Raw genomic sequence first — 19,575 nt, 5'->3', positions numbered from 1 at the left:
CTCGAACATCTCAGCCCTGGGCTCATCCTCAGTAACCACTGGGAAGGGAATGGCCGTAGACATTTCCCGGACAAAGGACGAAAAAGACAGACTCTCAGGGGGAGAAAGCTTTCTCTCTGGCGAAGGAGTGGGATCAGAAGGAAGACCACAAGACTGCTCATCAGAGAAATATCTGGGGTCTTCCTCTGCCTCCCACGAGGCCTCACCTTCGGTATCGGACACCAGTTCACGAACTTCGGCCCGAAGGTGAGCCTGTCTCGACGCCGAGGAACTAAGTCCTCTATGGCAATGTCAAGAAGAAGACTCCCTCGCCGCCGGCGACGAAGCTCCCTCCAGCGACGTCGATGGGGAGTCAACTTGGGTGGTTGCGGACGCCGATGCCGCAAATGGTACCGGTGTCGCAGTCCTCACCACGGGTGGGGAGCCAACCGCCGCATCTCTCGACGGTACCGACGGCGCAAGCACCGGCGGTACTACTACTACTACTATTTAGCATTTCTATAGCGCTACAAAGCGTATGCAGCGCTTCACAAACATAGAAGAAAGTCAGTCCCTGCTCAAAGAGCTTACAATCTAATAGACAAAAATAAAGCAAGCAAATCAATTAATGTGGGGGAGTGGTTACAAGTCAAAAGCAATGTTAAAGAGGTGGGCTTTCAATCTAGATTTAAAGATGGTCAAGGATGGGGCAGTAATATTCCAGTAAGATGTGTAAATAAAAAACTTAAAGCAAGACGGTCAATATATTGTATATGGATTTTCAGAAGGCACTTGGCAACATGAAAGACTCCTCAGGAAAATTTATGATGAAGCCACAACTTAAGTACTGCAAGCAGTTCTGGGTAGCTGCACCTCAAAACAGCAGAATGATGAGAAAAACGATTAGAGGGCTGATCAGTCCTCTTATAAAAAGAAAGGCTCAACTGGTTAGGAGAAGAAACAAGTGACAGCTGATACCAACAGAAGTCTATAAAATTCTGTATGGTGTGAACAAGTTATTTATACTATCAAACAGTACTAAGACTAGAAGATGCTCCAATGAAACTATCCAGCAGTATATTTAGGAAATCATGTTTTGAGCCAACATGCTCAAAACATGTACCAGAGCAGAAGGTTGCAGCAGTCCTTCCAGAATCCCTAGAAGTATGGCTTGGAGGCGCTCGTCTAGAATGTCCGTCGAGCAAGGCTGTGGGGCCGGTACCGGCGACGAAGACAGAATCTGTCTGGGACGCGGAGGCGGTACCGGGCTGTCCGGAGAAGTGCGCATTGACACCTCCTGAATGGAGGGTGAGCGATCCTCCCGGCGTCGACGCTTTCCGGGTGCCGATTCCCTCGGCGCCCCAGAGCTCTCAGTACCGTGACGGGAAGGTGACCAATGACGATGCTTCTTCGCCTTCGCTCGAAGCACGTCAGCGGTACCTCCCGGTACCGACGAGGACGTGGAATCCACACGTCTCCTCGGGGCCAGGTCTGAAGAAGGGTGGTCCTGGGGGGTCTGTACCACAGGAGCCCTCTAGGCAGGTGGAGACCCACTCGATGGCTCACTGCTACCAGCATGGGATCTCTGGACAGCCATCACCTGCGCTCCGGACGTCGATGCACCCTCCAATGGCGACATCGATACCGGCGATGACCTCAGTACCGCTGGCTCCGTCGACGTTGAAGGACCAGACTGGGCTCTGAGCAACAGGCTCCACTGAGCCGATCTCGCCCCCTGGGTCCTCTTTTTCAGCTGAAGACACAGCGTGCAGGCGTTGTGACGATGACCAGCTCCCAAACACTGAAGACATGAGACGTGCCTATCAGTGAGCAAGATTGTCCGGCTGCACCGCGTGCATTTCTCGAAACCGCTGGCAGGCTTCGAGGACATGGGCGGAAAAATCGCGCCGGCGCCGAAAACAAGACACCAAAAAAGGGAAAAACCCCGCATGGGCGGCCAAAATGGCCGCTCATGACAAAGAAAGGAAACTTACGGGGAAAAACTAAAGAAATAGAGGAAACTTTTTTTTTTTTTAACGGAGAACACGAGCAAACTCATAAACGCACCGAAACTCAGCGAAGGGGGCCTCTCTGGGACACAGAACCGCCATAAAACAGCCGTCCTGAACCACGGAAAAGAAGAGACTGAGGAGCACGTTCGCGCTACGGGCGGGAAGACGGTTGCGCATGCGTGGTTTGCGCATGTCCACGCGGGGGCTAGCAAACTTTGTTGCTAGGAAGATCTTCTGATCTGGGGCTGCCGTCGGACATCACCCAATCGTGAGAACAAGCAGACTGCTTGTCCTTGGAAAATCTGCTGTTTTATCCATTTTGTATACTTGTAAACCTGTTATATTTGTAAGCAGCATTGAGCCTGCTAATAAGTGGGAAAGCGCGGGGTATAAATGTTACAATACAATACAATCCTCCAGACTTCCTGTGGCTTGATACCACTGAGAAGCCTGGGTCCATTGAGCAGATCTCATGTGAAGATGTGCCACGGGTGTAACGTATATGTGGAATCCATGTGGCCCAACAATCTCAACATCTGCCAAGCTGTGACCTCTTGCGATGCCCGAACCTTGGACGTAAGGGAGAGAAGGTTGTCCGCACGCCTCTGGGAGGAAGGCTTGGACAATCTTCGTATCGAGCAGGGCTCCTATAAACTCCAATTGTTGAACTGGACGGAGACAGGACTTGGGGTAGTTTATTACGAACCCTAGTAGTTCCAGCACCTGAATAGTCATCCGCATTCACTCCCAAGCACCGTCCTCCAAGGTGCTCTTCACCAGCAAATCACCGAGATAAGAGAACACATGCACTCCCAGCTTGCGTAGAGACACTGCGACTACCACTAAATATTTTGTAAAACCCTGGGAGCTGACACAAGGCCAAAGGGCAATATGCGGTACTAAAAGTAATGTGTTCCCAGCCGAAATCGAAGATACTTCCTGTGAGCTGGAAGTATCAGGATATGAGTGAATGTATCCTTTAAGTCCAGAGAGCATAGCCAATCGTTTTCCTGAATCATAGGAAGAAGGGTGCCCTGGGAAACGATCTTGAACTTTTCTCGGACTAGGAATTTGTTCAGGGTCCTCAAGTCTAGGATGGGACGCATCCTCTCTGTCTTTTTCTATACAAGGAAGTACCTGGAATGGAATAAAATCCCTGCCCTTCTTCCCCTGGTGGAACGGGTTTGACCACTTGGGCCTTTAGAAGGGCGGAGAGTTCCTATGCAAGTACCTGCTTGTGCTGAGAGCTGAATGAATGAGCACTCGGTGGGCAATTTGGAGGTTTGGATAACAAATTGAGGGTGTATCCTAACCGGACTGTTTGAAGAACCCACTGGTCGGAGGTTATAAGAGGCCACCTTTGGTGAAAAAATTTTAACCTCCATCCAACCGCCAAGTTGTCCGGGATGGACACTTTGCGGCTATTCTCTGCTGGAGCCAGTCAAAAGCTCATCCCTTGCTTTTGCTGGGGAGCAGCAGGGGCCTTGGGCGTCCGCTGTTGAGAAGAACAAGCACGATGGGGCTGAGCCTGAACAGGTTGGCGAGCCGCAGACGCGTACCTACGCCTAGAGTAGGAATAGGGAGCACTCCACAACCCACCAAAATACCTCATGGATAAGGAGGTGGCTGCAGAAGACATCTGGCGGGAGAGAGAAGACATAGTCTCAGTGTGCTTTTTGATCTGGTCAACGACCTCTTCGAATAGATTATCCCCCTGGCAAGGAGCACCCACCATTCTCTGCTGGACCGAACGATCCAGGTCAGAAACACGCAGCCAGGTGAGTCTGTGCATTGCTATATCCTGGGCAGAGATTCTGGATGCTACATCAAAAGTGTCGTAAGTGCCCCTGGCCAAGAACTTGCGACAAGCCTTCTGCTGCTTGACCAACTGGCGAAAAGGCTGAGCCTGCTCCGGAGGGAGCACATCAACCAAGTCTGACAGCTGCCTCAACGAGTTCCACAAGTAAACGCTCATGAACAGCTGGTAAGATTGAATATGGGCAATGAGTATAGTGGCCTGATACATCTTTCTCCCAAAAGAGTCCAGGGTTCTAGCTTCTCTACCTGGTGGAGCTGAGGCATAGTCCCTAGTACTCCTGGCTTTTTTGAGAGTGGCATCCACCACCATGGAGTTGTGGGGTAACTGAGTCCTCACCAACCCAGTTTCTCCGTGGATCCGATATTGGGTATCAATCTTCTTGGGGACCACAGAGACAAAGGGGACGCCCAGTTCCATATGAGGACTGCCTTGAGTACCTTGTGGAGAGGAGCAGTCACTGCCTCCTTAGGTAGAGAGGTGTAGTCCAGGACCTCGAGCATCTTGGCCCATCCTCCGCTTCTATGGGGAACGGAATGGCCTCCGCCATTTCCCATTCAAAGGAGGTGAAGGACAGACTCTCAGGTGGAGACAGTCTCCTCTTAGGTGGAGGGGAAGGCTCAGAGCGGATCCCATAGGACTCATCAGAGGAAAAGTACCTGTGATCCTCTTCTGATTACCATGAGCGCTCCTCTTCAGTATCGGACAGCACTTCTCTCAGGGATGTCCAAGAACAGGTCTGCCTCAACATGGAGGATCCATGTCCTCCGTGTTGAGGGGTTGGCTCCTGCCTCGACTCCAGCGTAGCTTCCCACCGACGTCGAAGGAGAGCCGGTCTGGCACACAATCGATACCGGAGCAGCAAGTGAAGTCAGTGCCGGAGGCCGCACCGAAAGTGGAAGGCACGGCAGATGCAGACACCCCTGATGCCAATGCACATCTCTGCATCAACCCCTCCAAGAACTTAGGGAGCAAGGCTCGCTCATCGAGAGCCGCCATCGGTAAAGGCTGAGGGGCCAGTGTGGGGTCAGGTTGCCGAACCACCTGGGGTGCAGGAGCAGAATCACAGTATTGGGAGACAGATGCATTGGCACCTCTTGGATGGAGGGGGAGCGGTCCTTCCAGCATCAAAGCTTTTCGGGGGGGGGGGGGGGGGGGGGAAGGTTGACAGCAATAGCTGAACACAGAGGAAAGAGTAAAGGATGCCAGCCTGTATGCAAGGAGAGAGAGAAATGCCAGTAAGCAAGCAAGGGGGAGACAGACAGAGATGGTAGACCATAGGGGCGAGGACGGCGGCAGGGCCCTTAAGACTGCTTGCCCCGGTCACAACTTTGTCTCACGGCAGCTTTGTAACTACCTATTTACCTTGCTGTACAAGTGCAGTAGAGTTCAAGTTCATGTTCAGGTTGGTGCCATTAAGATTTTATTTATTTAATTACTTAATAGGATTTACCGCCTTTTTGAAGGAATTCACTTAAGGCAGCGTACAGCAAGAGTAAGTCAAACATAAGCAATAGACAATTACAACGCATAATATTAAACAGACCCAATGTGATTTACTGCAATAAAAACAATTTTTAAAAATCATACTACATTGATTCTTCAGTCAACTACCTCACAGTGCTGAATACTGACTCTGGGACCAACTCCCACTCTTTTATATATTATAAACCACTCAGATATTATAATACAAAAAGTAGCACATATGAGTTTATCTTGTTGGGCAGACTGGATGGACCGTGCAGGTCTTTTTCTGCCGTCATCTACTACGTTACTATGTATATATGATATATGGTATATCAACAAACGTGAAATCAATTAAAAAGCAATACCAACCTTCCCTTGAACAATACTACAAAAAATAATCCACCTTAATATCACCAGCCTCAGTCAATCCACCATACCAATATTATTTCCATCAGATCCCAGCAGAAACCGCTTAGTTAGTCTCGGTACTAAGTTCTCCATTTCCCCATATACCACCTAAATAGCTAAAATGCATGCAATCAAAACAATTTCAGATCTCTCTAGAGCAGGCATGAGCTACCACAGAAAAAGCCCTCTCTCTAATGTGACCCTGAAAAACCTGATAAAATCCTTAACCTGGCCTGTAACTGGTCACCCAGTTCAACAAATATTTCAGGGCCATCCAATTTACAACCTTAAAGGATCAGCATCTGAAATTTTACCCTACAATCAACAACCAATGTAGAGCCTGTAACACACTCATTAAGGGTCCTACCTATACATACTTCCTTGTTTTTTTTAATCAGCTGGGTGGGCCAGAGGCTCTGTTAAACTACCAAAATATGCTATATTAGTGATCCAATCTTGTTAACATCATAGTTTGCTTTACTGGTGGCATATAAAAACTGTTATTTCTATTATCATTACTATTCTAATAATATCATTGTTTATTCTAATTTACAACCTAATTATTGTACATTTATCTTGTCCTGTTATCAATATGTTTTGTTTTTCCTATTTAACCACTTTGCATTATACATAATTTTCTTACGCACCTTAAATGCTATAAGGCTGTAATTGTTATTCCGTTAATAGGATTGCCATGATATTCACATGCACCTTATTTGTTATCTATATTCTGATTTCCTTATCCCATCAATGTGACTGTTGTTGTATTATATTGTAAGCCACATTGAGCCTGCAAATAGGTGGGAAAATGTGGGATATAAGTGCAGCAAATAAATAAATTATTATATAGCTGCAACTGGTGAATCACTCTGAGCTTCTACAATAACAATCAAGACTACCTTTGTGACTCTGTGATATTATTTAAGTATTACAGTACAATATTTTAAGTACAATATTCTTACCTTTCTGTCCACTTTCTCTAGTTCTTTAGGTTTTTCTTGTTCTCTTCCCTTTTCTTTTGAGCGTTCCACTTCTTTGCTATGTTCTCTCTGTTTCTCTCTTTCTAGATCCCTCTCATGATCTTTGTCTTTCTCTCTTCCTTTCTCTCTGTCCTTTTTCTTTTCCTTTACTTTTCCTCCATCATTCTTTCTCTCTCTTTCCTGCCCCTTCTCTCTATCCTTTTCTCTCTCTTTCTCTCGCTCTCTGTCTTTTCCTCTTTTCTCTTTGTCTCTGTCTGATCTAGATGGCCTGTTGAGATTTCTCTCCTTGTCAAATTTTTCTCCATTATGAAATATGTCCTTGTCAATATCTCTCTGTGTGTCTCTCTCACTGTCTCGAAGTTTTTCTTTTTCTATTTTTCTTTCTTCTTTCGATTGTTCCCGATCTTTCACGTCTCTGCTGCTGCTTCTGTCCCTTATTTCAGAATCCTTCCTATCCTAAAACAAGAAAAAAAATCATATTAAAAATACTTGTATGTGGACCACGTAAAATATGGCACAGATGAGTCACATTTTCAAAAGAGGAGTCAATGTTTGGACATTGTTATTTGATCTGATCTATATTATAGCTTTCATTCATTCAGATAGGATCCCATAGTATGTTTAGCAGATTCTAGGACACAAGATCACTGTTATGCAGCCTGAAAGTCTGACATCTAAATGGAGATGGAAAAGGGCAACATTTATTTGTATTACCAGTAACACTTGACTAAACGAGACACTAAGAGATCCATTTAGGCATACACTATTACATAAAATTAGACACAACCTAAGACCTAACCCCTTTGGCTTTTTCAAACTAACTAGAACAAAAAAGTGTATCAAATTTTGAAAACAGTTCTCCCGTTTTTTCTGTATGTATTGTTCTCAGTCTCCTCACTGTCTTTTGGATTTGTTTTAGCATGATGGTCTTTTCTCTTTACTTCTGGTTCTCTTTCCAATTTAAAATTTCCTTTCCGAGTCTCTCCTCTTGTCCTCATCCTATTCCTAAAGGAAATCTGCGCAACTGTGCAATGTAGAATTTACATAGAATTCTCCTCGCATATAGAATTATTTGTTTGCTCTGCAGAATTTGGCATGGGAACTAGGAAGCAATAACATTAGTATTAAGGAAAAAGCATCAGCATTAGTATATGGCTACAAGTGTCAAAATTGAAAAAGCAGGCTGCAGTAGCAGCACCAGTCCATGTAGCTCAAGGACTGAGTGAATGAGGAAAAGTCAGGGAGCACCTATACATACACAGCTTGTCCCACGTACTTTTTTTTCTTTTTAAGCCTGTTCCCAAGGTTCCAGAATCACTGAGAAATGAATAGCTTCATCAATGTTACACTTCAGTGTGCTCTATTCAAGACCAGCAGTAGCCCTGCTCCTATTCTAACTTTAAAGGTGGAGCAGGCTGATTCAGGTTCTTTAAAACTGAGGTGCTGTTCACCAATTGAGCCTGAAGAACAGTCTTAACTGAAAAAAAACTGATAGTCATTGGGGGAAAGATTCAGGGAGGCAGAACAAGAGCAGCCAAGTCAGCGCAAACTAAGTTGGAGGTCTTGCTAGAGCTAGGGGTTCACATTTCATATTTCTTTGATATACCTAAAACCCATCATGAATTATGAGTTAGCATGGAAAAGTTCTTACCTCTGATGTATCACTGAATGGTTTGGATGATTTACAAGATCGAAAAATTAACAACTGAATTGAAAACTTATGAAGGACAAATTTCATGAGAACTGGAATCCCTTTCCACTTTGGATAACTAATATTTATTTATTTGTAGCATTTGTATCCCACATTTTCCCACCTATTTGCAGGCTCAATGTGGTTTACATTTTCCACAATGGTGATCACCAATTCCGGAAGAGAAATACATATTTAAGGTGAAGGAGAGAGAGGATTAGGTATACAGTTACAGAAAGTGCATTTTCATAATCAGAAATAAAGGTGTTGGATTAACTTCAATCGTGAATAGATTAACTTGGACAATCAGAAATATTAAACTTCAATCTTATTGAATAATATGAACAATCGGGAAGTACACAATTATGTTTAGTAAAGATTCGTTGTAAAATTTTGATTAACTGGTATACCTCTTGCTTTGGATTTGATCTGTGCCTTCTTTCCTTTTATATCTGATCTAATTTTCTGTTTTTACTGTTAAATGTCATGTAATGTTCTTGACTTGGAGAGTTGTACCATAGGATAAGCCTGACTAAAATAAAAGGTCTAACACTGACTTAAATTTCTTAAACGAAGTTTCAAAACGTATACCCAGAGGCAGAACATTCCAGAGGGTAGGGTTCTGAAGATTAAAACATAATCCAAATGAATGAGTAAATTAGATGGAACAAGAAGATGATGAAAGGAGAAAAACAGGCAGGCTGGTATACAAAGTATAGGAAAAGTTGTATAGTTCACTAACTTTTTTCAAAGCTTATCTGCATAATTGATTATGACAGGTGCTACACCCACATCTGGGTTGTCAGCCAACCAGAATAGGAGGTACTACTACTACTACTTAACATTTCTAGAGCGCTACTAGGGTTACGCAGCGCTGTACAAAATAAACAAAGAAGGACCGTCCCTGCTCAAATGAGCTTACAATCAAAAGAACGAAATGTCAAGTTGTGCAGTCTAGATTTCCTGGGTAGAGGTGTAGAGGCTAGGTGCCGAAGGCGACATTGAAGAGGTGGGCTTTAAGCAGAGATTTGAAGATGGGGAGGGAGGGGGCCTGACGTATGGGCTCGGGGAGTTTGTTCCACGCGTGGGGTGAGGCGAGGCAGAAAGGGCGGAGCCTGGAGTTGGCGGTGGTGGAGAAGGGTACTGAAAGGAGGGATTTGTCTTGAGAGCGGAGGTTACGGGTAGGAACGTAAGGGGAAATGAGGGTTGAGAGGTAAGGAGGGGCTGCAGATCGAGTACATTTGTAGGTTAGTAGCAGAAGCTTGAATTGAATGCGGTACCTGATCGGAAGCCAATGAAGTGACTTGAGGAGAGGGGTGATGTGAGTGTATCGGTTCAGGCGGAAGATAAAACGTGCAGCAGAGTTCTGAACGGACTGAAGGGGGGATAGGTGGCTAAGTGGGAGACCAGTGAGGAGTAGGTTGCAGTAGTCAAGGCGAGAGGTAACGAGAGAGTGGATGAGAGTTCGGGTGGTGTGCTCAGAGAGGAAAGGGCAGATTTTGCTAATGTTATAGAGGAAGAAGCGACAGGTCTTGGCTAACTGCTGGATGTGCGCAGAGAAGGAGAGGGAGGAGTCGAAGATGACACCGAGGTTGCGGGCAGATGAGACGGGGACGATGAGTGTGTTATCAACTGAGATAGAGAGTGGAGGTAGAGGAGAAGTGGGTTTGGGTGGGAAGACAAGAAGTTCGGTCTTGGCCATGTTCAGTTTCAGGTGGCGGTTGGACATCCAGGCAGCAATGTCGGATAAGCAGGCCGATACTTTGGCCTGGGTTTCCGCAGTGATGTCAGGTGTGAAGAGATAAAGCTGGGTGTCGTCGGCATAAAGATGATACTGGAAGCCATGAGACGAGATCAGGGAGCCCAGGAAAGAGGTGTAGATAGAGAAAAGAAGGGGTCCAAGGACAGAACCCTGAGGGACTCCAACAGAGAGCGGGATAGGGGTGGAGGAAGAGCCATGAGAGTGTACTCTGAAGGTACGATGGGAGAGATAAGAGGAGAACCAGGAGAGGACAGAGCCCTGGAACCCAAAAGAGGACAGTGTGTCAAGAAGTAAGTTGTGATTGACAGTGTCAAAAGCGGCGGATAGGTCGAGGAGAATGAGGATGGAGTAATGATCTTTGGATTTGGCGAGGAACAGGTCATTACAGACTTTGGATAATGCCGTTTCTGTCGAGTGAAGTGGGCGAAAGCCAGATTGAAGCGGATCAAGGATGGTATGAGAGGCGCGTTCAAGTATTTTGGAGAGGAAGGGTAGGAGGGAGATGGGGCGGTAGTTGGAGGGACAGGTAGGGTCAAGTGAAGGTTTTTTGAGGAGAGGTGTGACAACAGCATGCTTGAAGGTGTCAGGGACAGTCGCGGTGGAGAGAGAGAGGTTGAGGATATGACAGATGGGAGGGGTGATAGTAGGAGAGATGGTGATAAGTAAGTTGGTGGGGATGGGGTCTGAGGAACAGGTGGTGGATTTCGAGAAGGAGAGAAGATGGGCGGTTTCCTCTTCAGTGATATCAGGAAAGGAGGAGAAGGAGGCCTGGGTTGATTGGTTGAGGGAGTGGGTGATAGGATGAAGAGGAGGAGAAGGTTTAGTGGTGAATTCGAGGTTGATCTTCTGGACCTTGTTGCGGAAGTAGTCAGCCAGTGATTGAGGAGAGAGTGAGGGGGGGGGGGGGGGGAGCGGAGGGCACTTTGAGGAGGGAGTTGAGGGTGGCGAAGAGACGACGAGGGTTAGAGCTGAGGGAGTTAGTCAAGTGAGTGTAGTAGTCCTGTTTGGCAAGGAATAGGGAGGACTGGAAGGAGGATAGCATGAATTTGTAGTGAATGAAGTCAGTATGGGTGCAAGATTTCCTCCATAGGCGTTCAGCCGATCGGGAGCAGGAGAGAAGGTAACGGGTGCAAGGGTTAAGCCAGGGCTGGGGATTAGTGCGCCTTGTGGGACGGGAAACAGACGGTGCAAGGGTGTCTAGGGCGGAGGAGAGAGTGGCATTGTACTTGGAAACAGCCTTGTCGACGGACTCGGAGGACGTGATGGACGGGAGGAGATTGGAGATACTAGCAGATAAGGTGGGGGGGGGGGGGGGGGGTCAACAGCCTGGAGATTCCTGGAGGACGTGGTTAGTGTTGGGCGGGACTGATGGGGAGGGTGATGAAGTGTGAATGTGATCAGGTGATGGTCAGAAATGGGAAGAGCAGAGACGCAGTGATTAGAAGGTGAGCACGTAGAGGAGAGGACGAGATCAAGACAGTGTCCAGATTTGTGAGTAGGGGTGGTGGAGCTCAGTTGGAGGTTGAAGGAGGAAGTTAGGGTGAGGAATTGAGAAGCGTATGAGTCGGATGGGTTATCAGTGTGTATGTTGAAGTCACCAAGAATGAGGGATGGGGATGAGGGCTCAAGAAAAACGGAGAGCCAGGCATCGAAATCAGTAAGGAAGGAGGGGAGGGACTTATCAGGGGGGCGGTAGATGACTGCAATTCGGAGAGGCAGCGGGTAGAATAGACGGATGGAATGGACTTCAAAGGATGAGAAGCAGTGAGACTGTGGTAGGAGGAGGGGTTGAAAACAGCAGGAGGGTGAAAGTAGTAGGCCAACACCGCCACCGCGGCTAGCTGTGCGGGGCGAATGGGAGAAAAGGTAGCCTCCGTGGCAAAGGGCTGCGACTGAGGCAGAGTCGTCGGGGGTGAGCCAGGTTTTGGTTAGGGCGAGCAGATGGAGGGAATGGGAGATGAAGAGATCATGGGTGAAGGTACCACCCAAGCTACAACCCACATTCTGCCGAAACCTTTTGATGACATCACAGGAAGCATCAGAGCCCTGCCCAAAACTCCACCCCTTCTGGTGGTCATAGAAAGGGGAATCACTCCGCCCAGGCCACTATAGGAGTATTTTCATGCTATCCCACCTTTGCTGGTCAGAGGCCTGAACTAATATGGATTCTATAGCCTGTGGCCTGAATACATCAGAAACCCTCATAAACAAGCTTCCTATAAAAAAATAAATAAATAATTACTTCTTGGCATAGCTGTGCTGCTGACTTCATCAAGTACATATGTATAAGTGGATTGGCTGTCCACCTTGTCCTTCTGTGAGCATGCGGGGGAGTGAATGTCTCAGGAACAGTGTCTTCAGTAACAACTGAGGGGAGCTTGCTACAATCAGACTCGTGACTGATAAAATATTCTAGCTGGACACTCACAAAGATTTGAGACTGACTTTAGGCCTCTCTCAGAGGAGCTGTAAAATTAGAACTGGTGTTTTGTGGCAGTATTTCCACAGAGGTGTTGCTAGGCACTGTGATGTAGAACCCTCTTCATTCAAGTTGATATTCGTGACCAGCCTTAAAATGCCAGAATCCAGCTGTTCAGTTTCTCGGGCCAACATCTCCATTTCACTAGACACTTTTTGTTCTGGCCTCTTTCTTTTGGCCAGAACACCAGTGAACACACTCTCTCACCCAGAGGAGCTTAGCAGGGCCTTTTCTCAACCCGCTTCCCAATGATGCCACATACTTCATGTGATGCAAATTAATTTTTTTTGTTTTGGTTACAGGGCTGCAAAAATGGACTCCCGGGAAAGCATACAGGCCGTGGGCAATGTGTTGGAGACCACTGCCCTACACTGACCCATCTGCATTCATTTAAAAAAAAAACATGTCTCAGAGCTGGGGCACAGTGGCAAGAGAACTTGGTAGATCTGTCAGCACTGTCTTTTTTTAACAACAGCTATCAATGCATTCTAATGATTGACATCTTATCGAAATACACATGTGCAGCGAATCTAAAAACAAAAAGCAGTCAAATTCAAAAGATATTTACAGATTAGGCCACACCCCTAAAAAAATACAGATGGATAAGCGTAAAGAATTTTTGAATAAACCACTGCAGATATTTCTGAAAAGAAAATGAATCCGTCATTTTGGGACCAATGACGACTTAAAAGCAGCCATGGTGGAGAGATTTAATCACACCCTAAAGTCTAAATGTAGCAATACTTCATCTCCTGCAATACTTTTCGTTATGTAGATGTACTGGAAACCTTGCTACGCAGCTATAATTGGACTTTTCATAGAATCATATGGGACAGACTAATCAACGTGACGCCTCTGAATTCTCTACAGGTCTTGAAAATGATCTATAGAGAGAACGCGAATCTAGAAACAGAAAAATTTTGCACAAGGTGACTATATAAGACTGTCGAAAACAAAAGGTGCTTTTCAAAAGGGGTACGAATAGACATGGATCCATGAGATATTTACAGTTTATTGTGATCACGCCTTGATTACATATTAAAGAATGTAATTAGCACCCAATCACTTTGTTGCATGTGACTGTCATCTTCGCTTTTTTTTTGTCTTGACAGTGTTGGTTGCTTTTGTCCGATCTTGATATAGCGTCATTACAGACTGGTTGATCATAGCGGTGTACAATAAAATAATCTACAAACATGAAATAAAATGAAAGGAGTGCCGGTAATAAATAGGACAGACTACATTCATGCAGACTAGAAGAGAGAGAGAAGCTGAGACGGAGGGCACCATACAAGTGATGATGACACTGCAACTGTATTGACAGGCTAGCCTGATGAGGCAGAGGGACTAAATGCCAAAGTAAACAGGGAGCAGAAGCTTGTTTACAAGATACAGGACAGGATGTATCCTATTGAAAAAGTTTTAGAAGTAAAAGAAAGAGGGCAGAACAAAAAGTGTCCAGTGAAATGGAGATGTTGGCCTGAGAAACTGAACAGCTGGATTCTGGCCTCTGAAGTACAAGATATATTAAGGCTGCAAACGAATATCAACTTGAATGAAGAGGGGTTCTACATCACAGTACCTAGCAACACCTCTATGGAAATACTGCCACAGAACACCAGTTCCAATTTTACAGTATATTTAGTAAGACCATTAGATCTACAAGGATCGTGGGAAGTGGGTTTTGGTGGGGTTTGGTGGAAATACAATACCCACACAAAAGTACATAAGTATTGCCATACCGGGACAGACCAAAGGTCCATCAATACCAGCATCCTGTTTCCAACAGTGGCCAATCCAGGTCACAAGTACCTGGCAAGATCCCAAAAAAGTACAAAACATTTTATGCTGCTTATCCCAGAAATAGCAGTGGATTTTCTCCAAGTCCATTTTAATAATGGTCTATGGACTTTTCCTTTAGGAAGCCGTCCAAACCTTTTTTTTAAAACGCTGCAAAGCTAACCACCTTTCTCTGGCAACGAATTCCAGAGTATAATTACACGTTGAGTGAAGAAAAAGTTTCTCCGATTAAGAACAGTCTTAACTGAAAAAAAACTGATAGTCATTGGGGGAAAGATTCAGGGAGGCAGAACAAGACCAGCCAAGTCAGCGCAAACTAAGTTGGAGGTCTTGCTAGAGCTAGGGGTTCACATTTCATATTTCTTTGATATACCTAAAACCTATTTTAAATTTACTACTTTGTAGCTTAATCAAATGGCCCCTAGGCCTAGTATTTTTAGAAAGAGTAAACAGACGCTTCACGTCTACCAGAATTGAACACAATATTCGAGGTTTGGTCGCACCATGGACCAATACAAAGGCATTATAACACCCGCACTTTGTTTTCCATTCCTTTCCTAATAATATCTAACATTCTATGTGCTTTCTTAGCTGCAGCAGCACACTGAGCAGACAGTTTCAACGTATCATCAATGACGACGCCAAAATCACTTTCTTGGTCGGTAGCTATAGTTCAGGTTCCTCTTTCCCACATGCATCACTTTGCAATTGCTCACATTAAACATCATCTGCCATTTAGATGCCCAGTCTTCCAGTCTCGTAAGGTCCTCTTGTAATTTTTCACAATCCTCTCGCGATTTAACAATTTTGAATAACTTTGTGTCGTCAGTAAATTTAATTACATCACTAGTTACTCCAATCTCTAGATCGTTTATAAATATGATAAAAAGCAGCAGTCCCAGCACAGACCCCCCCGGGAACTCCACTATCTACCCTTCTCCATTAAGAATACTGACCATTTAACCCTACTCTCTATTTTCTATCCTTTAACCAGTTTTTAATCTGCAATAGGACATTACCTCCTATCCCATGACCCTCCAATTTCTTCTGGAGTCTTTCAAGAGGTACTTTGTGAAAGGCCTTTTGAAAATCCAGCTACACAATATCAATCAGCTCGCCTTTATCCACATGTTTGTTCACCCCTTCAAAAAAATGTAATAGATTGGAGAGGCAAGATTTCCCTTCACTAAATCCATGTTGGCTTTGTCTCATTAATCCATGCTTTTGAATATACTCTGTAATTTTGTTCTTTATAATAGTCTCTACCATTTTGCCCGGCAACGATGTCAGGCTCACCGGTTTATAATTTCCCAGATCTCCTCTGGAAACTTTTTAAAATATCGGCGCTATATGGGCTACCCTCCAATCTTCTGGTAGCACACTCGATTTTAAAGATAAATTACATATTACTAACAACAGTTCCGCCAATTCATTTTTCAATTCTATCAGTACTCTGGGATGAATACCATCCGGTCCAGATTTGCTGCTCTTCAATTTGTCAAATTGCCCCATTACATCCTCTAGGTTTATAGAGATGTCATTCAGTTTCTCCAGCTCATCAACTTTGAATACCATTTCTGGGACCGGTATCTCTCCTAAATCTTCCTCAGTGAAGACCGAAGCAAAGAATTCATTTAATCTCTCAGCTATGGCTTTGTCTTCCCTGATTGCCCCTTTTACCCCTCGGTCAAAGAAGCAATCCCTCTTTGTCTTCCTTATCAGCGCTTTGCATTTGACTTGACATTCCTTATGCTGCTTTTTATTATTTTCAGTCAGTTCCATTTTCTGAAGGATTTTCTTTTAGCTCTAATAGCTTCCGTCACCTCACTTTTTAACCATGCTGGCTGTCGTTCTGTCTTCCTCCCTCCTTTTTTAATACACTGAATATATTTGGCCTGGACTTCCAGGATGGTATTTTTAAACAGCATCCACGCCTGATGTAAAATTTTGACCCTCACAGCCACTCTTCTAAGTTTTTTTGTTTCTAAGCTTGGGAAAGCTTGATCACTAATTGTGACAATACATTAAAAAGGGAAAGACATGGGATCGGGATCCCATATTCTGAGATCTTTTTGATTTTATAAGTGTTTATGTAAACCCCTTACATCAATCATTTATTTGTATTGTGTAGTGGTATATATTCTTATATATCACAAGAATTTTAATAAACAAAGCACAGCAGACCAGCTCAGGACTAGGAGTCATACAAAAAGCCCTTAAGAGAAAGATAAGCCGCCAGATGCTTTTAACAGGATCGTCTGAACCCTTTAAAAGAAAGAAATCCAGCTGTATAGTGTCTCAGAAACCTAAGTGCAAGACTAAGAAGAGAGCCAACACCACTGAGCCGGAAAATGTATTTTATAGTTTATACTTTATCAGGATTTGCTATACCACCATAACTGATTAGCTGTACTCGAAGGTTTACGGTGGTTTAAAACAAATTTTAGAAAAAGGAAAGGAACTACAAAATATGATAGGAAAGGAGTAAATCACACCAGTAAAAGGAAGGGAGACACGAAAAGGACATGGGAAAAAGGGAGAAAATTACGATTCTGCATGGATGTCTAGCGGGAGAGAATTCCAATGAAAGGGGATGGTAAAAAAGAAATCAGCAAGGTGGGTAGAATCTGAGTGTGCAAGTTTTGAGAAAAATCATGGTATTTGTTCACAGCAATTCTGAAGAATATGTTAAATTAGAAGTGGACCTCTTTCCAATTGTCACCCAGCCAAACCAGTGTCAAAAAAAATAATTTGCCTTTTATTACTTCACTTTTACATCCTCAAATTGCATTCCGTGAATATCACTGTACCGAAACATCTGTGCTAGGTATTACCACTTTCGTTAACCACAAACTTGACCAACATAAATCTGTTCTCCTTCTATCATTGGATCTTTCCGCCGCCTTCAACCTAGTGGATCATTCTATTCTATTAAGTCATCTCCAATCCATAGGCATTTCTGGTACTATCTAGAATTGGTTTACCTCTTATTTGTCCAATCGATTCTACACTGTTACTTCTCATTCAAGTCTGCGCCACTTGCACCAAATATGTTGGTGTAGCACAAAGATATATTCTATCATCAACATTTTTAAATATCTTTATAGCTCCTCTTCTGACACTGGCTCAGACACTTGCACTTACAATGTATGTCTATGTGGACGACATCCAGAAACTTTACACTATGAACTTATGAACTTTCCCTTTTTAATCAAAAACTTACAGGAATCACAGACTGGCTTAAAGACCATAAGCTGGTCATAAACCTCTCAAAATCTAAGGTTATCTTTTTTTCTAATACAAAAATTGCCTCTTTAAAAACACCAGTGATTCTTTCATGAATTCAAATCCGCAAGTGGATTCTTTACATATTTTTAGAGTTTTGTTTGATTCAGAATTTTTGTTCCGACCACAAATTTCTAAAGTTGTCTGCAACTGCTTTTATAAACTCCAGCTTATTCGCTCTGTACAATCATTGCTTTTACATTCCGCACTCAACATATTGATTGATTCATGAATCATTTCACAATTAGATTACTGTAATACTTTATATCAAGGACTTAGAAGTTAAAAGATTTATGTCGTTTACAAACTATCCAAAATACTGCTATTATAGCTAGAATTCAGAAATATGACCAAGTCGCATTCTATTTAAAAGACACTCACTGGCTACCTATCATTTACTGTATTATTCATAAAATACTGTTGCTTATTGTTAAGACTGTGTCTTCTGATGAACCTCCTTACCTATCATGACTTCTTATCCTCCTACTGTCCAAACAGAACCCTCAGATCTTGTTCAATAGAATTTGCTTACAGTTCACAGTTACTGTTCAATTATCCACAAACACAGCAGAGAAGCTATATTATCTGTACAAGGGCCTCGATTATGGAAGGCCCTGCCTAGTTCTTTGAGACTGCAATCTTCTATGATTCACATTAAAATTGATCTTAAAACCCATCTTTTTACAGAGGCCTATAAATACATTTTTTGTTCTGTAATAATTTTTGTCTCGGTTAGTACTGCGGTTCTGGATAACCTGAATGTAATGAGCTACCTCATGGTTTATCCCACCCCTTGCGTTCCCATTAATTTTGTAGTTCTATCCCATCTCTCTTTTTGTTTCTTTTCCAAGACACACAATTTCCCATTTTATGCTTTCTATTGTGTTTACTAGTAAAAAAAAGGCCCGTTTCTGACACAAATGAAACGGGCGCTAGCAAGGTTTTCCTCGGAGTGTGTATGTTTGAGAGACAGAGTGTATGTGAGAGATGGAGTGTGTGTGTCATAGAGAGAATGAGAGAGAGAGAGACAGCGTGTGTGTGTGTTTGTGTGAGAGAGAGAGAATGTGTGAGAGACAGAGTGTCTGTGTGTGTGAGACTGTGTGTGTGTGATAGAGAGACAGAGTGTGATAGACAGGGAGTGTGTCAGAAAAAGTGTATGTGAGAGACAGTGAGTGAGTGAGTGTGAGCCCCCACCCCCCTCTCGCAGAGCCCCCCTCCCCACCCCCACCGCTCTGGTCTCAGGACCCCCTCCCCACCTCCCTGTTCCCTGCACCCCTCTCCAGCCATCCACGTCCAGCAACCCTCCTCTCCCCCTGTCCCCCTGCAGCTACCCATGTCCAGTGACCCTCCCCTCCCCCCTCCAGCTACCCATGTCTAGCGACGCTTCTCTCCCCCCCCCCCCCCCACGTCCAGCGACCCTCCCCTCCCCGGCGCATCAAACTCCCTCTCCACCCGCAGCTACAAGTGGGGTTTTCCTCCAGGGGCAGTGACGTGGAGGCGAGAGGAGGAGCGGCTGCAGAGACGGCGTTTTAAGACTCGGGCATTTGCGAATGATTTGGGCTGGGTTTAAAAACATTTATCACTTCTTTTCTTTTTGAAGTGGCCGCTGCTGCTCAACAGGAGAAGCAGCAGCGGCCGGACAGCGTTACTACTGGCATCTGCGGGTGGCGAGGGGGTTTGATACGCCGGGGGGGGGGGGGGTGTTTCATGTGCTTTGGGGGGGAGGGGGTGTTTCATGTGCCGGGGGAGGGGCTTGGGTGATGCGCCGAGGGGGGGGGGGGGTTCTGTGGTGACATGTTTGTAGTTTTTTGATGCGCCGCTCCCTGCCACTTGCTCCGAAGTGGCAGGGAGCGGCGCAGTGACAGCTGATTCCCAGGCAGGGGGAGGAGTAGGGAAA

At 44.7% G+C, this 19,575-nt stretch overlaps 1 protein-coding gene across 2 annotated transcripts in view; it reads right to left on the bottom strand.

The window, feature by feature from the left end:
- TRAF3IP1 (TRAF3 interacting protein 1) overlaps positions 1 to 19,575 on the bottom strand; it is a 1,208,890-nt gene that overhangs the window by 873,848 nt on the left and 315,467 nt on the right. For both annotated transcript variants that reach the window (XM_030210669.1, XM_030210670.1), the window contains exon 5: positions 6,645 to 7,118. In XM_030210669.1, the coding sequence (XP_030066529.1) occupies positions 6,645 to 7,118 (474 nt within the window). The remainder of the gene's footprint in view (positions 1 to 6,644; positions 7,119 to 19,575) is intronic.

This window comes from Microcaecilia unicolor, chromosome 7 (assembly GCF_901765095.1).
Source record: "Microcaecilia unicolor chromosome 7, aMicUni1.1, whole genome shotgun sequence".
In the NCBI taxonomy this organism is placed as follows: domain Eukaryota; kingdom Metazoa; phylum Chordata; class Amphibia; order Gymnophiona; family Siphonopidae; genus Microcaecilia; species Microcaecilia unicolor.
This window is presented reverse-complemented; position numbering and strand designations above follow the sequence as displayed.